Source organism: Siphateles boraxobius, unplaced genomic scaffold (genome assembly GCF_051911475.1).
Source record: "Siphateles boraxobius isolate OS27281-9 unplaced genomic scaffold, OSU_SipBor_1 130, whole genome shotgun sequence".
Classification (NCBI taxonomy): Eukaryota; Metazoa; Chordata; class Actinopteri; order Cypriniformes; family Leuciscidae; genus Siphateles; species Siphateles boraxobius.
Window position 1 is genome coordinate 2,232,655 of NW_027508734.1, and position 19,826 is coordinate 2,252,480.

General features: G+C 39.1%; 1 protein-coding gene across 1 annotated transcript; it reads left to right on the forward strand.

Annotated features, from left to right (window-relative positions):
• The first annotated feature begins 510 nt into the window (after positions 1–510).
• LOC143736763 (uncharacterized) lies at positions 511–8,463 on the forward strand. Its single transcript, XM_077227454.1, has 3 exons — positions 511–617; positions 2,352–2,510; positions 6,191–8,463. Exons 2-3 carry the CDS (start codon positions 2,449–2,451, stop codon positions 7,779–7,781), a joined length of 1,653 nt encoding a protein of 550 aa, XP_077083569.1. The 5' UTR covers positions 511–617; positions 2,352–2,448; the 3' UTR covers positions 7,782–8,463.
• The last annotated feature ends 11,363 nt before the right edge of the window (positions 8,464–19,826 follow it).

A 19,826-nucleotide genomic window follows, 5' to 3' on the forward strand; every position in this document is an offset into this window, starting at 1 on the left:
AAATTTTACTCATTTTAAATGGTTAACTTTTAAGGAATTAATTTGGTTAATTATTACTCAATTCTAATTTGTTAAATTTAATTAATAATATTGCTTGTAATCTGTTGCCTCAATTTTATTGATTAGATTCAGCATATTCATTCGTATTCATTTTTACAGTGTACGGGTAATAACCCGTAATAACGCTAGCAGCGCAAATGACGTCAAGACCACACTGCGGAAGATGAAACCACGAAAACAGATTTCAGAATAAGAGCTGTCATAAAAAGCCATGGAGAAATTAGCAATGGAATTTTATTTAAAATGTATACACACAGTTTCAAACTCTTCACTACATGTACAATAGATTTTACATGTAAAAAGAAAATTATAATTGTTGAATTAGTCCACAATTCAGTTTCCTACATTTTTAATCTAAGTTTGCGTGCTTTCACAGATTTCCCAAACCGTGCCAGATAAATAAAACCACCCAGCTCATGTTCCTTTTAATCAAGTGACAAACTGGTATTACTGGAAAAACAAGCAAGAGAGACGTCCCATTCTTTTAAAACATCTCCCTTGAGACTGTTCATGACTGATGAAGAGGAAAACTCCACAACAACATGATCTCGAATTGTGTAAGTATCATAAAGAAATTCTCTCTCAGGAAAAAAACTTTAAGATCACAATTTTAAAACTATTTATACATTTTTAAAACAATCTATTGTTGTCGTTACCTTAATTATTTTGTGTGTATACTATATATATGTGTGTGTGTATAGGAGTGCGATATCATCAAAATCTTGTCATTTTATTTCACGATAACTGTATACCATAAAAACCTTATTTAAAGCAAAAATAATTATATTGTGATATATACTGTTTTTGGATACCTTTGACATTTTATAATTCTTATCACTATTTTCAATATCATTTAAAAAAACAATACTAGCCTAAACAAACTCAAGCTTACTGAAGACAAGTACACATTGATAAAGAAAGAGCAAAGAAAACAAACTACAAGAGACACAAATGAAATGGACCTACCCGAAAAACTCCAAGCACTAGAAATACTACATAAAATGTATAATCAAATGTATATAAAAAAAACAGGTTACACTTTATTTTAAGGTGTCATTGTTTCAGTGGAATTAAATATTTAAGTACAGTGTCATATTAATTAACTACATGTACTTACTATAGGGTTAGGTTAGGATTAGGATTTGGTTGAGGGTTAATTGCATGTAATAAGGCATAATTTACTGTTGTTACTATGGTAATTACATGTAACATATGTAAAAATGACACTGTAAAATAAAGTATGTAAAAAAAGTATTACCAAAAACCAATACATAGTATTTGCTGTGTATATATACATTTATTTTTATTAAAGTAATAAAAGGGATTCAGTCAAGAGCAGTGAGAGATTTCCTCTCTTTATTGTTGTTTGATAATCATTAATAATGACAGTAGGTTTATTAGGCTGCTGTCTCTTTAAGATCGACTGCAGGGATCCAATATACTCATGCGTTTTCTTTCTCAACTATTAACATTGACTTATGACATAAATGACTGTTTACTTGCAAAGACATGATCACTTTGACACATAGTTATGTGTATTTAACCGTTCAAGTCCAATTAGGCGGCAAAAAGCACCAGTTCTCAGTTCAGTTCTTACACGCTTTATGAGCAGAAGCTTTGTGTTAGAAAAAGTCTCCCAGAGAGCACACGCATGTACTAAAATTAGTTCTCATCCGCTGCTAATTGTGCTTAAACGGTTTAAAATCACCTGTTTTAAGACAGAAATGCTTAAAAAAGCATGCAAACGATAATATTTCGTGATGGCGCAGCATAGCAACATCACACGAGCGTAACCGCGATTGAGACGATAGTTCAAAATCTCTCCTGGTTGACAAATTTTTATTTTGTTGACGGTTAATCGTGTCTACCGGCATGAGGCCGGTAGAATGAGAATTTGAGAATTTGAGAAAAAAAATGCAATTAATTTAAAATACCTCTATACAGGCTATTAAATAAAATATTCTTTACATTTAAAAGAGATTCAACTCAACAGACAAAATCAACACAGTGTAAATGTTTGTATTATGCGACTGATTTACTTCCTCAATCCATTTTTTACGCAGGTTGAATTTTTCTGGTAACTGAATCTTTCAGGCAATTAATGGACTATTACATGAAAACAGACTAAGAAAGGAAGTGAATTTTATTATTTGATCAAAAACCTCAAGAATTAGGCACAAAATAAGAAATTGAGAAATGTTTATGTTTTTGTCCATACAATGAAACTCAATGAGGTCTGGTGTTGTTTGTTTTCCAATTTTCTTCAAAATATTTTCTTTTGTGTTCCACAGAGCAAATGAAGTCATACAGGTTTGGAACGACAAGAGGGAGAGTAAATGAAGAAAGAATTTTAATTGTTGGTGGACTGTCGCTTTAACCCCGGCAACAATGGCATTACCCAGAAAACCCTGTCAGGGCAGCAGCAGCTTGAATCAAGGTCCCAATATGCCGTAAGAGAATGTTCTCAATTATTACAATAATAGGGTTTAAACTAAAATGTGATAGTTGTATTATGGCTGGTCTGGCTGGAGGGAATTGTTGATCTTTTATAAGCTAATATAATGAAGAACTTCCCGGGTTAAAACATTGTTACTATTAGATTATTATCCGTTGGCGTTCTTAGTCTTCTTCTTCTGTTCCATCTTCTTCTTCGCTCTGGAAGTCTATGGCAGCCCATATAAATGTACGGTAAAAAGTTATGGAATTTGGCACACTGATAGAGGACAATCTGAACTGTCACCATAGCAAATTTGGAGTCCCTGACTCAGAGCCACTAACTGTCCAAATGTGCACTTATGTTTATGCTAATAACTTGTGAACCGTAAGGGCTAGAAACAAAATTATTTTTTCCACTGATTTCTTGGCTCAAGACAATTCGACAATTCGATTGCACCCTATGGTGTAATTTTCCGTCATGAAAATGTTTCCACCATTTTGAATTTTCCAAAGAATACAAATTTTTCAAACTCCTCTTAGGCCATTGGTCCACATTTTCAAATAAATTTGATCAGATCATTTTGCAATGCTGACAAAAGTTATTCACTTGCTTATAACTTTGGATTCAGTTGATTTATTTTAATTCGAGTCATCGCCTTAAATTCATGAATCCTTGCCAATTCCAATGATACCAAACATGCTTGGTTTCGCCTTATGGTTTGTACAACGTTGTGATTAAGCACTTAAACAACTTTCGGGAATACCTTCAAAATCTTTAGTCTGATCGAGATGAAACCACCGTAGGAAAATCAGAAACATATGTCGTTGACCATATTTGTATGCCCAAAAATGAAAACAATTTTATGGTAAGTGGTATAACTCCAAACCAAAATAAGAAATTTTCATAAAATTTCACACACAGCAAAATCCCCAGTGTACACTCTTGGTGTACATATAGGTCCAACTACAGGGTGTTAAAAATGAACACTGAAGCAGTGTTGAAGTTAATGAGATAATTAAGTGATTAATTAAGTGATGATTGGCCATTAGTGGTAACACCTAATGTTAATAAGCAGAATCATTGAAGGAAAGAGAAACAACAAGAACAGAAAAAAGAGAAACACAAGAAATACTGACTTCGAGCCATTAGACATTATTGTACTTATTATTACCAGTGTATTTCTGTCATACATCTACACACAATCTTATTTATATTGAACAGAAGTTTAGATGGTAAGTTTTTATGGAATGTTTCGTTTCATGTCACCATTATGGCGATCAGTGTTTGCTTTAGTTGGTCTCTGGACTCTTTGCTTTTTGACATCAGTTTTTCTCTGGCAGCTCCAACTCCGTGTTTATAAAGCACATGTGTTACTGCAAGAGAAAACATGACATGGGCTGTGTTTCCCGAAAGCATCGTAAGCCTAATTTGATCGTACAGACCTTTTGTTGCAATCGTTCTACGATCAAGTTAGGCTTAAAATGCTATTAGGAAACACAGCCCAGGTCATGATGGCTATGTTTAAATTATGAAATTACATTTGTTGTGTCCTGATTCACTCAACCAGCATTATAAACTGATTATACAAATGTTCTATTCATTACAGTAGCTAATTCCAGCAGTGCTTTAATAAGCTGAAAGTTTTAAAATCCCACACAGATATCAAGAATCTACATATGAATCTCAACAATGGTGACAATCACATGAAAGATTCGTATTGCAGTGCATGCTGGGTGCCACCAATCAAAATGCACCCATGGCTCCCATCATGCATTGCAGTATGAATAAATTATACAGCTGAATTGTCCTGTAATTTTCATTGTTTTTCCTGTTTGCATGGTTTTTTTTTTTGCTATTGTTTTGTTATGACTTTAATAGCTTGTTTTGTGATGTTCAGAGTTGATCTGTGTGTAACTAGTTTGTTTATTGTCACCATTGTTGTGATTTATATGCTGATTCTTGATGTTTGTGTGTCTAAACACAAGAGCTCAAGTGCACAAAGATTTTTCAAAGTTTTTCATATTTCTGTTGGATCTCAAACTGTAGAATCTCAGGGTTACAATTACCAATATTAAAACACAACATTAATCATATAGTCAAAGATTTAGACTCTGAATGACATCAGTGAATCAGGTCACTACGTGATGATAATGTCATCATCACAACATATTGTTAGCAGGTTTTCTCACGCAATAACAAATGTGCTTTATAAACTCAATGTTGGAGAAGCCAGAGAAAAACTAACAATAAAAAATGAAAAGGTTCAAGAGCCCAACTAAAACAAACACTGACCACCATAATGGTGGCTTGAGATTAAAAATTCCATAAAACATTGCCGTCTAAACTTCTGTTGATTCTCAATAACTTTTGTAGATGTATGACAGAAATAAAGTCACACTGGTAATAATAAGTGCAATAATGTGTAAAGGCTCGAAGTCAGTATTTCTTGTGTTTCTCTTTTTTTCCGTTCTTGTTGTTTCTCTTTCCTTCAATGATTCTGCTTATTAACATCAGGTGTCACCACTAATGGCCAATCATCACTTAATTAATCACTTAATTATCTCATTAACTTCAACACTGCTTCAGTGTTCATTTTTAACACCCTGTAGTTGGACCTATATGTACACCAAGAGTGTTAATTTAACACTGGGGATTTTGCTGTGCATGCTTATGTATTGGGCATTCTGAGGACAAAAAAGTGGTGTAACTGCTTAGTGGCGCTAAAATTAAACAATACATGAAATTGCAGCAAACTACAATACAGTATTCTGACATAAATTGCTATATTTTACAAATGCATAGGTGTATCATTACAACACTCAGTATATGCCATCGGCACCATGCCCTGAAGGAACTCAAAGCATTTCAAGACAGCGCCACCTTGTGGTCAAAAGTTATATTGAAATTTTTAAAATTATAATAACTTTGATTATATTTATATTATCTTATTGTAATGAAAGTGGTCTAATTGATTCCTTGAGTCATACCGAGAACATACATACCAATTTTGCCATAGTAGGCTGAACTTCCTGTATGCCTCTTTGATTTTCCTTAAAAAAAACTACTTTTTGAACTCATCCTAGACCTTTTGTCCGATTTTCAGCAAAATTAATAGTATCATCTACTAATCATTCTTCAGACCGTGCCAACAAAAAAGTTATGGATTTTGTGTTGATAGACGAAAACGTTTTCGTATAGCTCTGCAACAAAGTTGATGCAAAATGCCAAAATGATGAGGCTGTATGTCTGCAATGCTTTGGCACATTGACACCAAACTTTGCATGTATCATTGTCACCTTACACTGACCACACCACAACAGTTTAGTAACAGCAGCACCTATTGGTCGAAAGTGATAAACCATTAAATTACATTACTAGTGATTGTATTTTATTTTCAGGCATTTCGAATAAAATCATCTTAATATACATTTAATTGCTCATTGTTGCAGTTGGTCTCATGCTTCCAGTCATGATGGCCTGATTTACTGTGCCTTCTTTGTCCCTGACCCCTTAATTGCTGCTTACAGCTATATTTTATATTTATATTTATGTTCATGCTAAAAAATGAATGAATTAAATATAAATTAAATATTTACATTTTACATAATCACAAAATTGTTTATGGGTATTTAATCTTAAATTCTTCCTATATAAATATTCTGATGCATATTGTCCTCCATCTGCATTTTACAGAAAGCCGTGTGTTCCACCACGCAGACCAGCTCTGATTCATGGAGGTCCTCCAAAACGATATCTTCTACATACAGAGAGGAAAGTAATTGATGATAATGGAAAAGTCAGAAAATGGACTTATGGGAAAAAAGACACCAGAAAACCAAACAAAATAGTTCTGCTGGTGGGAGAAACCGGCGCTGGTAAGACGACCATCATCAACAACATGGTCAACTACTTACTTGGAGTGAAGTTTGAGGAAGAAATATGGTATGAAATCACAGAAGAAGAAGCCAGAGACCAATCAGAATCACAAACCTCTGAAATCACGATGTATGAGGTCTTTCCTATGAAGAGTCCCATATCTCTCACCATCATTGATACTCCAGGCTACGGAGACACTAGAGGACTGGAAAAAGATCTGGAGGTTGCTGAGAATTTATCCATGTTGTTTCAGAGCAGAGATGGAATTTGTCATATTGACGCCGTGTGTTTTGTTATTCAAGCGTCTAAGAATTGCCTCTCAGACAGACAGCATTACATCATCAGTTCCATTCTGTCTTTGTTTGGAAAAGACATTGTGAACAACATTGTGTTTCTAATCACACACTCTGATGGTCTGCCACCCAAAAACGTCCTCGGCGCCATTAATAAAGCTAGAATCCCCTGCAGACGAGACCACAGCGGCCAGCCTGTTTATTTCCTATTCAACAAACGGCAGGCTGACGCCCGTCACACTGGGCAGCGTCACGTTCGTGCTCAAAGAGACGCCTGGGAGGACAGCATGGATGGCATGAAGGACTTTCTTCAGTCTCTGGATGAAAATAACAGAAAAAGTTTAGAGTTGACTTCAAATGTCCTGATTGAGCGCATTCGATTAGAAGCGTCAATGTGCAACTTACAGCTGCAAATTCAAGAGAAAGAGTCAAAAAAGTCTGAAAAACTTCAGATCCAGAAAGCAATGAACGAAAACAAAGAAAAGATTGAGGAGTGTAAAAACTTTACCATTAAAGTAAAAAAGACTGTCAAAGAGAAGGTTCCCATAGAAAGCGCTTCATGGAAGCACAGGAAGGCGACGACCTGCACCGTCTGTGAGGAAAACTGCCATGAGTTTGACTGCTGGTGGGTTTCGAATCCCAGTAAATGTGAAGTCATGAAAAACGATCACTGCACCGTGTGCACAGGGAAGTGCCACCACAGCAAACACGTCAAAGAAAACAAGAAATATGTCATCAGGACCTCCAGCATGCAGTTGGAATTTGACTCCATAAAAAAGGATTCTGAAAAAGCTCAAAGACAGTTCAAGAGGTCTTCAGTTGTAATGGATTATCTTGATCAAGATCTGAAGGAGATTGAGGACCAAAAGTCAATTCTTCTGTCCGATGCTTACCAGAACATCAAGCATCTGTCTCAGATCGCATTAAAGCCAGACTCGGCCTTCACTCTTCAGCATCTGGACTTCTTCATCCCCAGAGTGAAGGAGGCTGGGAAAAAAGACTGGGTCATAGAGCTGGAGGACTTGAGGAGAACCGCTGAAGCTGAAGAAGCCAATAAAGACGCTCTGAGTTATCTGAGAGCTGGTCTAGCTAAACTTTTCTTTGGTGGGCAATGAACAAATGAAAAGAAGACAAGAGATGAATCAATGCAAATTAAGAATTTTAAAATACTGTAGCCTATATGTGTAACAAAGTTAGGATTTGAATCAGTTTTATTGTGAATTCTCCTGAATTCAGCAGCAGGGAGTGGTGCCCTCGTGTGGTTTGTGTGAGGACTGCAGAAATGTTTAATGAGAAGGAACACAGCAGTTGCATTGAGCAGTGCACACTGTGGCTGAGTTATGCCTGCAGTGAGCACAAAGAGGATGTTTTATTTCATTTAAAAGTAAACACAATTACATTAACCAGCATTTCTGTTCGTGCATTTTGTTGGGGGTTTACGAATTTGTCCAGAGCCTGCATACAGTCGTGTTCATCACATCTCGGGAATGTTTGCGTGAACATAGTGTAATGGTCACTTTGTGCTTTTATGGTAATTTGAGGTACAATGAGAACTGCGCATGTTGGTAGAGTGTCAGTAATAGGTTTGACAGGTGAGGAGAAGAGATAACCACTCTACCGACTTTTGTACTCTTTCTTTTATTTCCCTTTATGAGTTGAATGTTTATTTGTATACTTTTTCTCACTCAATCCCCATGTATGCGGACGAGTGTGACGTTTAAGTAATTGTATTGAACCCAGGGAAAATACGCCATTCAATCTGAAAATATGACTTTCATATTAAACAGATTAAAAGACTTGCATTGGGTTACTTTGTGTTTCCATTTAGAAGTCCAAAACAAGACGAATTATCTGAACGTGCACTGGACCCTCCCAACACTGGAAATCAAGCTTTTTGGCTTTTAGTATGAATATAGTCACATTATAAGCTAGTTTGTTCGAAAACAATGACTAAATTTGCATTTAGAAGTGTAGGATTTGAGGGCGAACCAAACACAAATGAATCTTCCAGGTGATTCGTTCAAACATAACTCCACACAGAACTCAACACTCCAGACCCCCAAATCACCAGTCTAATCTAGGGCCGTAAATGGAGTGGGCTCCAACCAGTCTGAGCTAACCAACAAAAAAAGGGAAAAAAGACTGGGTCCGAGAGCTGGAGGAAATGAAGAGAAGCGCTGAAGCTGAAGAAGCCAATAAAGACTCTTTAAATCACGAGTTATCTTCAAGCTGGTCTGGCAAAAGTGAATATTTTCTTTAGTGGGCAATTGTTACGTGTTTAAAAGATGTTAGTGGGATGATTGCGTGACATTTAAGTGAGGTGCTGCAGCTAGATGAGCAGGTGGCAAAAAACAGTCATAGAAACTAGGTCGTAACGTTGGAAACGTTTATTCAGTCACCGAAGAGTGAGGACGTGAGTGAGGACAAAGTATAATAAATGTAAAAGAAAAGAAAACATGAATAATCAGAAAAACAAGAGGGTCGTCAAATTAACGAAATAATCAAAACATAACCCCCATATCTACCTAACCCAAAACCTTTAAAGCTACCTACCAAAAAGAAAATGCAGAAAACAACCCGCAATCTTTGGCGTAGTCGACGCCTTACCTAAATTATACTAACCAACTAATATAAACAAAACAACAATGGGTGACGACTGCTCTCCAAATACACTAACAATTAGAATGCTACCTACCGTGGTCTTTCTTAATTGTAGAGACAGAATTTAGACAACTCACAACACAAGCTTCACTCTACATGATCTACGATTGGGTTACTGCGTTTAAGACCGTTTTAGAATAAGGTAAAACTGCGCTCAATTCCAGTCATTAGTCATACTCACAAATGCATAACCAAGTTTAGAAATCTAGTTCTGAAACCCATTCCATTGATAACATCGTCAACCCAAATATCAATCTCTGAACCAGCAAATAAGTATCAAGATTATAATAATCACCAAACATACACGTGAACTCAATTCCACAAACAAACACGCATGGATGTGTGCTGAGATCTGGCGCTGATCTTCCACGCTTCTCTTCAATGGGGCTTTTAAACCGGCGGAAAAACTCCAGGATTGGTGGACGTCACAGGTGATCCATAACGTTATGACGTCACGTCTGACAAGCAGCCAATGATTCGCGTCCCAGTAGTGCGAATAGAAAAAGAGCACAAAATAAACAAACAAGCAACACACACAAACATACGTGGAATGTAACAACAGCAATAAACAAATGCAGACAGGACAACAGAGAAATCAATGAAAACTAAGTTGAAAATTAAAATGATAATTCAATGCAGGGGACTTTCTGTAGATGTGAAGATGAGAAAGATTATTTAATCTTTCTATCCAGATAATTTTCATACATGTTTTAGTTTTTGTTAAAACAAGTCATGATGTGTTACATTTTACATCTCCAATATTTTAATACCTGTACTGTAATAATAATCTAATTAATTTGGGGTACTGTATAATTGCTTTAATTAACAAAAAAAAAAAAAATATTTTGTAATTGTAATTGCAACCACATATTTGTATTGTGTTAATCCAGGTCGAAGATTCGATGCATCGATAGGAGGAGCCTGATTTGACTACCAATCTCACGGGCGAATCTTCGTAGAGTTTATATAAGGGTGCTCAATGTCTGATTTCACATGGAACTACCGGTTCTCTGTCAATATGTTAGCCTATTATGATAATGCTGTAAATACAAATGTGCAAACGAAGAAGCTTTTAATAAATATTTTTAACGTGCGTGAATAAATCCAAACACCCCAGTGACAGATTTAAGTTTCACTTTCGATACGTGACCGAAAGAGGAGCGTTTTGATGGCAGGAATTTAAATCTTTAAAAATGTCTGGGCTAAGAAAATCTAAAGTGTGGATGCACACCATCAGAAAGGATATTTTCCCAGACTGGATTTAGCATCAGGAAAACCATGATCGCACTTCTGCAGGCCAACGTTAACAAGTTGGTTTTCCTCGGGACATTCTAAAACGCTTAACGTGAAAAAAGCTTTTAAAACACTTAAAGGGCACTTTTACAGTACATACCTCATTTAGAAACCATACTATGTGCAGATAAGCAGATGAACCCAGAATATGAACACAACGTGTTCCTCCTAAAGTCACTTAAAGCGTTTTCTTTATAATAACGGTTTTCAATGGGAGGAAAATGTTGCGTTCATATTCTGGTTTCATCTGCTTTTCTGTAGGCTATACAGTATGCTTTATTAATAAGGTGTGTATAGAATTTTATATTTTAATATAACTGTCTTAGGACATTAAGCCGTTAAACTTTTTTCATGTTAAGCGTTTTAGAATGTATTTTATCCGCGCACACAATTTGAAAAGACTCAAATAGACACAGAGACACAGACAGAGTGAAAGACTAGTTCTCTTACGAGAGTTTCTCTCGTACTGCGTAATATCTTACGCTATGGGGAAAACCTCCTTTCCACGAGATATTGAAGCCAAAAATTATCCTTAATTTTGAATTAATGTAAAACGCGTTGCGGCAGCATGCAGACATAGGCAAGACGGCTTGCGTGCCTATTGGCTGACTTGCGGCAACAGCAGCAGCCTATCCAGAGAGGCCCTGCGTGACGCCATATCCAATGGGGGCGCTTCGCGCCACTACGTCACGTCCCGCCGAAATAGGCGTGGCCTTGACCTATAAATATAGCTCGACAGGCTGATACAAACTGATTTTCATCTCTTCAGCGAAGCTCACGATCGGCGGCTGCCATCATTGCGAGCTATTGCCATGGCGACTCTGAGGACTCGCCTGGCATTTTTTCTCCGAGTCTGCACTTCCACCCGCTATAGTGCCGCGCCTAAAGCGCAGTACTCAACGGGTCCCCGAGCCTTCTCCAGCTTGCGAAAGCTCGCCGGTTCGCCCGCCAGCTTCACTCGAGCCATGGCCGATGGTGTCAATTGTGCATTACATGTAGTGAATGTTCCCACAACTCAGTGCCCACAAACGCTACACAATGCATGTCCCACGGTTTCTGTAAAAGCGAAACCAACACACATTCAGTCAGCTCAGGCTGACGGTGTTTTCTGTGCAGTAAATGTGCCCGCTGTCCTGCGCCCACGTTCTCTCACAGAAACGTTGAACCCCACGGGGTTTTGTCCCGCTGGCTCTCTCTACGCAAACTGCCATAGAGACACTGAGCGCGGCCAGCGACTCATGTCGATTGTGCATTACATGTAGTGTATGTGCCCACATCTCGATGCCCACAAACACTACATAATGCATGTCCCACATTTTCTGTGAAAACGAAGCCAACACACACATTCAGTCAGCTCAGGCCGACGGTGTTTTCAGTGCAGTAAATGTGCCCGCTGTCCCGCGCCCACATTATCTCAAAGACATGTTGAACCCCACGGTTTTGTCCCGCTCATTTCCTCTTCACAAACTGTCATAGAGAAATCGAGCGCGGCCAGACCGCCCGCTGTGATCAGCGCGCTCCCCGCCTCAGATGCTTCAAGCACAGTGTTCACTTTACAGCACATTAGAGCTCTCCGGTCGCCACTACGTGGCGGCCAGAGCCCAGATTTCATTTTACCTCTAGCTATTCATGCAAATCCGTGGGCAAAGCTTTCCATGGTGTCAGAATGGGTGCTGAACACTATAAAAAGAGGCTATTCGCTGCAGTTCGCTTGACGTCCCCGCCGTTACACGGCACGAGTTGAAACTACGGTAAAGAACGAGGTAGCTCATCTACTTCGAGCCGAAATAGCGAAACTACTGAGCAAAGGGGTCATAGAACCTTTATCTCAGGCTCAGAGCGAAGGGGATCTATACAGCAGATATCTTCCGGTACTGAAAAAAAGACGGGGGTCTCAGACCCATTCTAGATCTGCGACAGCTGAACAGAGTGCTTGTGAAACGCCAGTTCAGAATGCTTACAACCAGGAAAAACCTCGCGCAAGTCTGCCAAGAGGACTGGTTTATGTCAATAGATCTGAAAGACGCTTATTTCCAAATACAAATAGCATCACATCACAAGCGATTCTTGAGATTCGCCTTCGAGGGCCAGGCATATCAATACACAGTCCTGCCGTTCGGCCTGTCCCTGGCACCCCGTACATTTACGATGTGCATGGACGCGTCTCTCACACCCCTGAGATTTCGGGGCATGCGAGTTTTGAACTAATTGGACGATTGGCTGATTCTAGCTCGATCACACTCTGAGCTCATAGAACACAGCACCACATTACTCGAGCATCTCGAGAATCTGGGTCTCACAGTCAATTGGGCGAAAAGTTCGCTGTCTCCCAGTCAGAAAATTTTGTTGAAAGCAGCACATGTGCCTGGTCACCTGAATCTGAGACCAGACAGACTGTCCAGAAACAATGTTCCAGCAGGGGAATAGTCGCTGCACCCGCTGATGATCAGACTGCTGTGGGAGACATTCGGCAGAGCGCAGGTGGACCTGTTCGCGTCCCAGAAAAATGCTCACTGTCTGAAGTTTTTCTCCAAAAGCAGGGATGCGCTGGCCCACGTCTGGCCCCGCTGCACTCTTTATGCTTTTCTCCCCGTCTCGCTCCTGCCTCAGGTGTTGGAACGAATCAGGGAAAACGGATGCTCAGTGCTGCTTGTGGTTCCGCTCTGGACGAACCAGACTTGGTTCCCAGTCCTGATGCAGCTGACCAGCACTGCCCCGTGGCCAATACCGATGAGGAAAGACCTCCTCTCTCAGACCAATGGCTCGATCTTGCATCCTCGCCCGGAACTATGGTCCCTGCACGCATGGGCCATCAATGGGTACCCGTTAGCCTCCCGGAGGGAGTGTTAGACACAATTGACTCTTCGCAGGGAGCTTGATTGAAAGGTGATCTGACCAATCATACTTCGCCATCCGCCATTTTGTCCGACAAAGCAGTCAGGAGAGTTAGTAGATTAACATGGGATGATTTGAACTTGAAAAACTTAATATACTGACGCCTTTCCGCGGTTAAAAAAACATTCCTTCTTAGGTTCATTCATGTTTATTTGATGCTATAAATGAACTAGAAGGAAGAGATGATCGGTTCACAAGCAGCTTTAACTGAGGCTCTACAGCGAACTGTCATGACACATTAAAGAGCCACAAAACGGTATTTATTGTTTAAATTTCTTTTTAAAAATGACCAAATTTGAAAGGTGAGACTTTGTTAAATTTGTTTAATATCAAAAGTAACCGAAAAGTAACCTGATCAGTCCTGTCTGTCAACATATTGTCAGTCTACTCTCTGATCTGCGATGTATTTTTCACTGCGTGAGAACATGGTGTGTGCGTGAGAGCGGCATTGCTTGTCGGACATAGCGACAGTTACTAAGGGGGGCGGGTCTTTGCGAAGGGTCAATTACACAGGCTAGAGCCCTGTCTACTAGACGGCTCTATTCCTCAAAATGGTCTGTGTTCTCTGGCTGGTGTCAAGCTCAGGGCTTTTCACCCCATAGACTGCAGGGTTACGGAAGTTCTTTCCTTCCTTCAAGAGCTACTGGATAAGGGCAGAACCCCATCCACGCTCAAAGTTTATGTGGCGGCCATAGCAGTGTTTACTCAACCGGCGTCTGGCCAGTCACTGGGGAGAAACGATCTGGTCGTACGATTCCTCAAAGGAGCTAGGAGGCTGAACCCTCCCAGACCTCCTTCAGTCCCCATGTGGGACCTTTCTACGGTTTTGGAAGCCATTAAAGGCGCCCCATTCGAGCCAATCCATTTGTCAGACATGAAACATTTGTCTTTCAAAACAGTGTTTCTTGTGGCTCTCGCTTCAGTGAAGCGCATTGGGGATTTACAAGCGCTCTTGGTGAGCGGGACATGTATGGAATTCGGGCCTAATGACTCGAAAGTCATACTCAAACCAAAGCACGGGTATGTGCCCAATCCTTCAACACACCGTTCAGGGCAAAGGGGTTTTCCCTGTCCGCCCTCCCGGTTCTTGATGAGGAGGAGGATACGAGTCTCCTATGCCCTGTCAGGGCGCTGAGAACTTATGTGTCCCGCTCGTCTGCTTTCAGACAGACTGAGCAGCTCTTTGTTTTGTTTGGCGGGCGTTCTAAGGGACTAGCCTCGTCAAAACAGAGCCTATCCAGGTGGATAGTCGAGGCCATAGCGCTGGCTTACACTTCTAAGGGCCTGCACTGTCCTTTGGGTGTCAGAGCGCATTCCAAGAGAGGCATGGCCTTGTCGTGGGCGTGGTCTAGCGGGATTACCTTGCAGGATATCTGTACGGCGGCAGGCTGGGCCTCGCTGTCTACATTTATAAGGTTTTATAACCTAGAGGTTCCCGCCTTACAGGCCAAGCTGCTGTCGGTCTAGTAATCAGCTCTGTCTGCCCCGCTGCGCCGGCTCAGAATGCTGAATTTTGCTTGTGCATCATTCACTGATCGATAGAACAGCTCCATGGGTGTTGAAAGACCCGTATTGCTACCCATTTCTGGCTGAACGCTGTTCATCCTGACTGCGTGGTACACTGTTAACATGATTAGCTCCTGTAGGATGCTATTTATGGGTAATGATGCTTACAGGCTCTCTTCTCCGACTCTCTGTGAGTCTATGGTGATTATGCACTATATGAGCCCTGGGTTACTGCCCTTGGGACTTTGGTGTCGGATCCCAGTACGCAAGGCCACGCCTATTTCGGCGGGATGTAACGTAGTGGCGCGAAGCGCCCCCATTGGATATGGTGTCACGCAGCGCCTCTCTCGATAGGCTGCTGCTGTTGCCGCAGGGCAGCCAATAGGCACGCAAGCCGTCTTGCCTATGTCTGCATGCTGCCGCAACGCGTTTTACATTAATTCAAAATTAAGGATCATTTTTGGCTTCAATATCTCGTGGAAAAGAGGTTTTTCCCATAGCGTAAGATATTACGCAGTACTCGTTCCCTCTCTAGAGAGAACAGAGGTTACGTTAGTAACCGAGTACGATTTTTTTTCTCTCGATCAGGAAGGGTACAAGTGATTTTCAAACATTTCAGCCGGTTCTAATTTCATTTTTGGATGCTGTGAACATGTTTAGCTAAACTGTCACTCGAGTTTAGCGTTTATTGTTGTTTCTGCAGTTAAAAAGACAAAGTTGACAAATCTTGCTATACTTTCGATATTTCAATAATTTCTTTATTTTTCTTTTATTTATTGATCACTCAGGGTTATCTGATTTAACTATTTGTGGCTTGTGTTTTGAATATATGTCCCCCTGCACTTTAGGCACTTTGCACACATTTGTTCTGCATCTTGTGACTTGATTCTGACTTATTTCGTTTTGTATTTTTTTTTATTAGAAGGGTATATTCTGTTCTAATTTAATTATGTAAATTAATTGTTGATTATTTGTCATGTAAAATGCAAATCCTGTCTGCCGTGTGGCCTTTCTGCAGTTATTTATGTTATTTCTTAGTTTCATTCATCCGAAATGTTTTTCTACATTTTCTTCTATACCTTTGTGTGATGTTCTGTAGCCTTCATTGCGGCTTTAAAATGTTAAAGCCCGCCCCCTCCCCAACCCCACACACATGATTCGACTATTAGTCGACTAAAGGGAAGACTTGACGATTCTGATTCGACTATGAAAATCCCTTAGTCGGGGACACCCCTAGTATTTCTACAGTGCATACACTGCAAAATCCCCTGAGTTAAAGGGGTCCTATTAAGCTTTTTCACTTTTCAACTTTAGTTAATCTGTAATGTTGCTTTTTGAGCATAAAGAAAATCTGCAATTTTACAAAGCTCAAAGGACACTCCAAAGGGAGATATTTTAATTTAACAGAATCCACTTTCCAAGAACTACAACAAATGGCTTGTTTGGCCTACAACGCGTTTTTTTCCGGATCTTATGAAGCCATGACGTTACTCATTTAAATAATCTTTGTCCATGGAGTACTCAGAAAAGTTGGCGAAGCCTGGTTGAGCTGCACTAGAGAAGGTGAAGTTTTTTAATCAGTGGAGTTGTTTAATCAGATCTTGAGAGATTTAATGTATTGTATCTTCAGTTGATTTCATCTAAGGCTGTGGCTGAAAGTAGTTCTTGTGTTTCTCTTTTCTTCAGTGATTCTGCTTGTTAACAGCAGGTGTTCATCAATAATGCTCAATCATTATTCAATCAATTAATTGTCTCATTAACTCCAACACTGATCAGTGTTACATTTAACAGCCTGTAGTGTGCTCACTGAGCAGTGTTCATTTAATCTGGGCAAACCCATGTGGGGCCTACATGGAAAACGTGGACAAAACTGGCTGGGTCCCAGTTAGATAGCCCAGGTCAAACCCATGTAGGCCCCACATGGCTGCGCTGGCTGGGTGAAAACAGAATCGGTACCAACTATTCGTGTTCCTGCTGCACCTCCAGAAGAAGTGATTGTAACGTTTTATTAACCTTTAAATATTAATCTTTGCAAATCGCTGGCACGCTTCACGATGAATGCCGCTAATGTTTATCCTTCAACTAGAAACATTCCTGCCATGACCTCATGTCAGTGTTTCAGCCCTGACGGTTCTACCTAACACTGAGATAACGTTACGCATCACTGACAAGCCTACATTTACCAAAAAAAAGTTTTTCAACATCAATCTGTCAACGAACTAACCTATAAGTTACATCAGTAAACATAGCCTGGGTTCTCCCAAGGGTTTTTTCTCCATTCTGTCACCTGATGGAGTTTTGGTTCCTTGCCACTGTCGCCTTTTTTTCGCCTTCATTCTCATTGGCTTTTGGCTTGCTTAGTTGGGGACATTTAACATTTAATTTTGAATTTAACAATACTATTACAACTTTACTTTCCTGTTATCTCTGTTAAGCTGCTTTGAAACAATTTGTATTGTAAAAGCGCTATATAAATAAAGGTGACTTGACTTGACTTGACATAGCGTCTGTATCTCACTACTCGCCAGTACATGTACAAAATAGATCAAAGTGACATTACCTTAACCAACCATTCAGAACCATCCTGTTCGAGCCTTAATTGTCGAACTTCTTCGGGCCCGTCATCTTGTTCCGGGTCTGTTCAAATTGATACGGTTGCACAGATGTTTCCTCAGAGACTCGCGCTGACATTCTTGTTCCATAATATACCCTCAACTGTTGTCAACACTCCACATGCGTTGTCAAATCGCCCCAAAGAACAGAGGGGTGGAGTGAGCAAAGCTCATTATCATTTAAAGGCATATGCACTGAAACGGCGTGCTGAAAACAGAGCCGTTTTTCGACCAGGTGAAATTAGTGTTTTCTTACAATACTAATGAGAATTTTTAATAAAAGTATATTACAAAGTTTTCATTCACCCTAAAGATTGATATAAACTTGTACAAAAATGGCATTATATGACCCCTTTAAAAGCGCTTTATAAATGAAGGTGACTTGACTTATTTTCTATCTACTGGTAAAAATGTATTTGATTTTCACATTGGTCTGAGCAAAAATTGCAGACAGGCTGAATGAAACTGTAAATTCACTCTCTGACCGTAGATGGTGCTTATGGAACAGCAGAAATAGAGCTTTCCCCCATGTAACCTTTGTAAATAAAGCGCTGCTGCCCTTATAAACCCTGGTTTATTAGGCATGACATTGAAATTTCCCTCAGCACTCGGTTGTAAAGGTTGTAAAAACCTCTCACTTTTTCCTCCATGTTTTCACACCACACGGAACCTACACTGCATGCTCTGCCTGTGTGAGACTGTTGAATACTCCCACCATATTCCCATTATCTGTATTTGACATTAAATCTTTTTCAAAGATTATGGTAATAACTATGTTTCGATGTGGATACGATTTTTATGACATTACTTGTAATATCATATTGTAATTGGGTCAGGGTTATAATGCTGACTTCACTTTTATCCATGACTATCATTCACATAATGTGTATACAATGTTTAAGCGTATTATGTTGCATTTATTTTATCATTTGACACTCTGTAAGTGTTAAATTTGGACTCTATATGAAAGTGACATGGTTCAAAGGTGGTGGGAAGGAGGTATAATTTCTTTCAAAATGACCTTTGAACCTGAAAAAAGACTATTCAGTTGATGAATATTTACGTGAATGAATTACATTTACTTTAGCTGAGTTATTAAGATAATTACAAAATGCACTCTGAACATAATTTACTGTTTTGTCCTCATGCGTAATGGATCCTTCAGGTTCACTACTGGTCAGTAATGTGCACATAAAAATTAGCATACAAACTTTTTTGTATTTTAATATTTACCCTTTTACCATATACAATCTGTTGTATTTTTGAAAATTGAAATATGTTTTTACAGCCAATTCAATGTCTTTCATTTTGAAGGAGATACAGGTTTTTAAAGGCTTTTGTTTATGTCTTTCTATTTGAATGACTTGATGAGCTAGCCTGGTGCATTGTGTGACAGTTAGATATTGTGTCCAAGTTTCATTAATGTAGGTGCATCATCACCATGTAAAACTAAATCCAACATTTTTTTTTAAATGCAGCAAAAAATAAAACTGGTACTGTACAATCATGAATAATCTTATCTGTAAGACAATTCCATCCACACCCTACTTATGAGTTTAAAGGTTGTTTTCATCAAATATTAAACTATTTCCTTAACGTTAGTGCAATCACCAAGAATGATCATGATTTTTTTTGAGAGTCTAACACTCTTCTGTAGATTCTTTAAAAGTATACAGATGTAGCCTTGGTGGACTCATTGATTGCTTGCTGGATATCAGACTGAAAATATATCTGCTTTTCTCCATTATTCTCCTACATCTCTGGAGACACCCCTAAAAGGAGAAGGTAAGGGAGACTGTTCACTCTTAATCATCCATATTCAGTAAACTTAAATTGTTGGCAGATGATATTTTTTTAGTCACTTAAAACAATTTTCCCATCAACGTATGACACTTAAATCTTTCTATTTAAGGAGATATTATTGAAGGTGTACAGACTCATTTGTGCCACTGAAAAATCAACTGATGATCATTTAATGAATCAAATAAGAAATGTGCAGTTTGGTTAATTAACATAATGCTAGTTTGCAGCATTGACTATTCAAGAGATCTAATGCAGAAACAACATATTATATTTAATATTATGTATATTGGCCTTGTTGGTATATTATTTGCTTTGCTTGCCTGATTTGTTTAACTGTACTGTTTTTTTTTTCCTTTCCCTTTTTCATTTTGTTTGTAAAGGTTCTTAATA

Coding starts and splice junctions, on each gene's coding strand:
- LOC143736763 (XM_077227454.1), top strand. CDS start 2,449: ATGGCATTACCCAGAAAACCCTGTCAGGGCAGCAGCAGCTTGAATCAA. Junction 2,511..6,190: donor AATCAAGGTCCCAATATGCC/GTAAGAGAATGT, acceptor TGCATTTTACAG/AAAGCCGTGTGTTCCACCAC.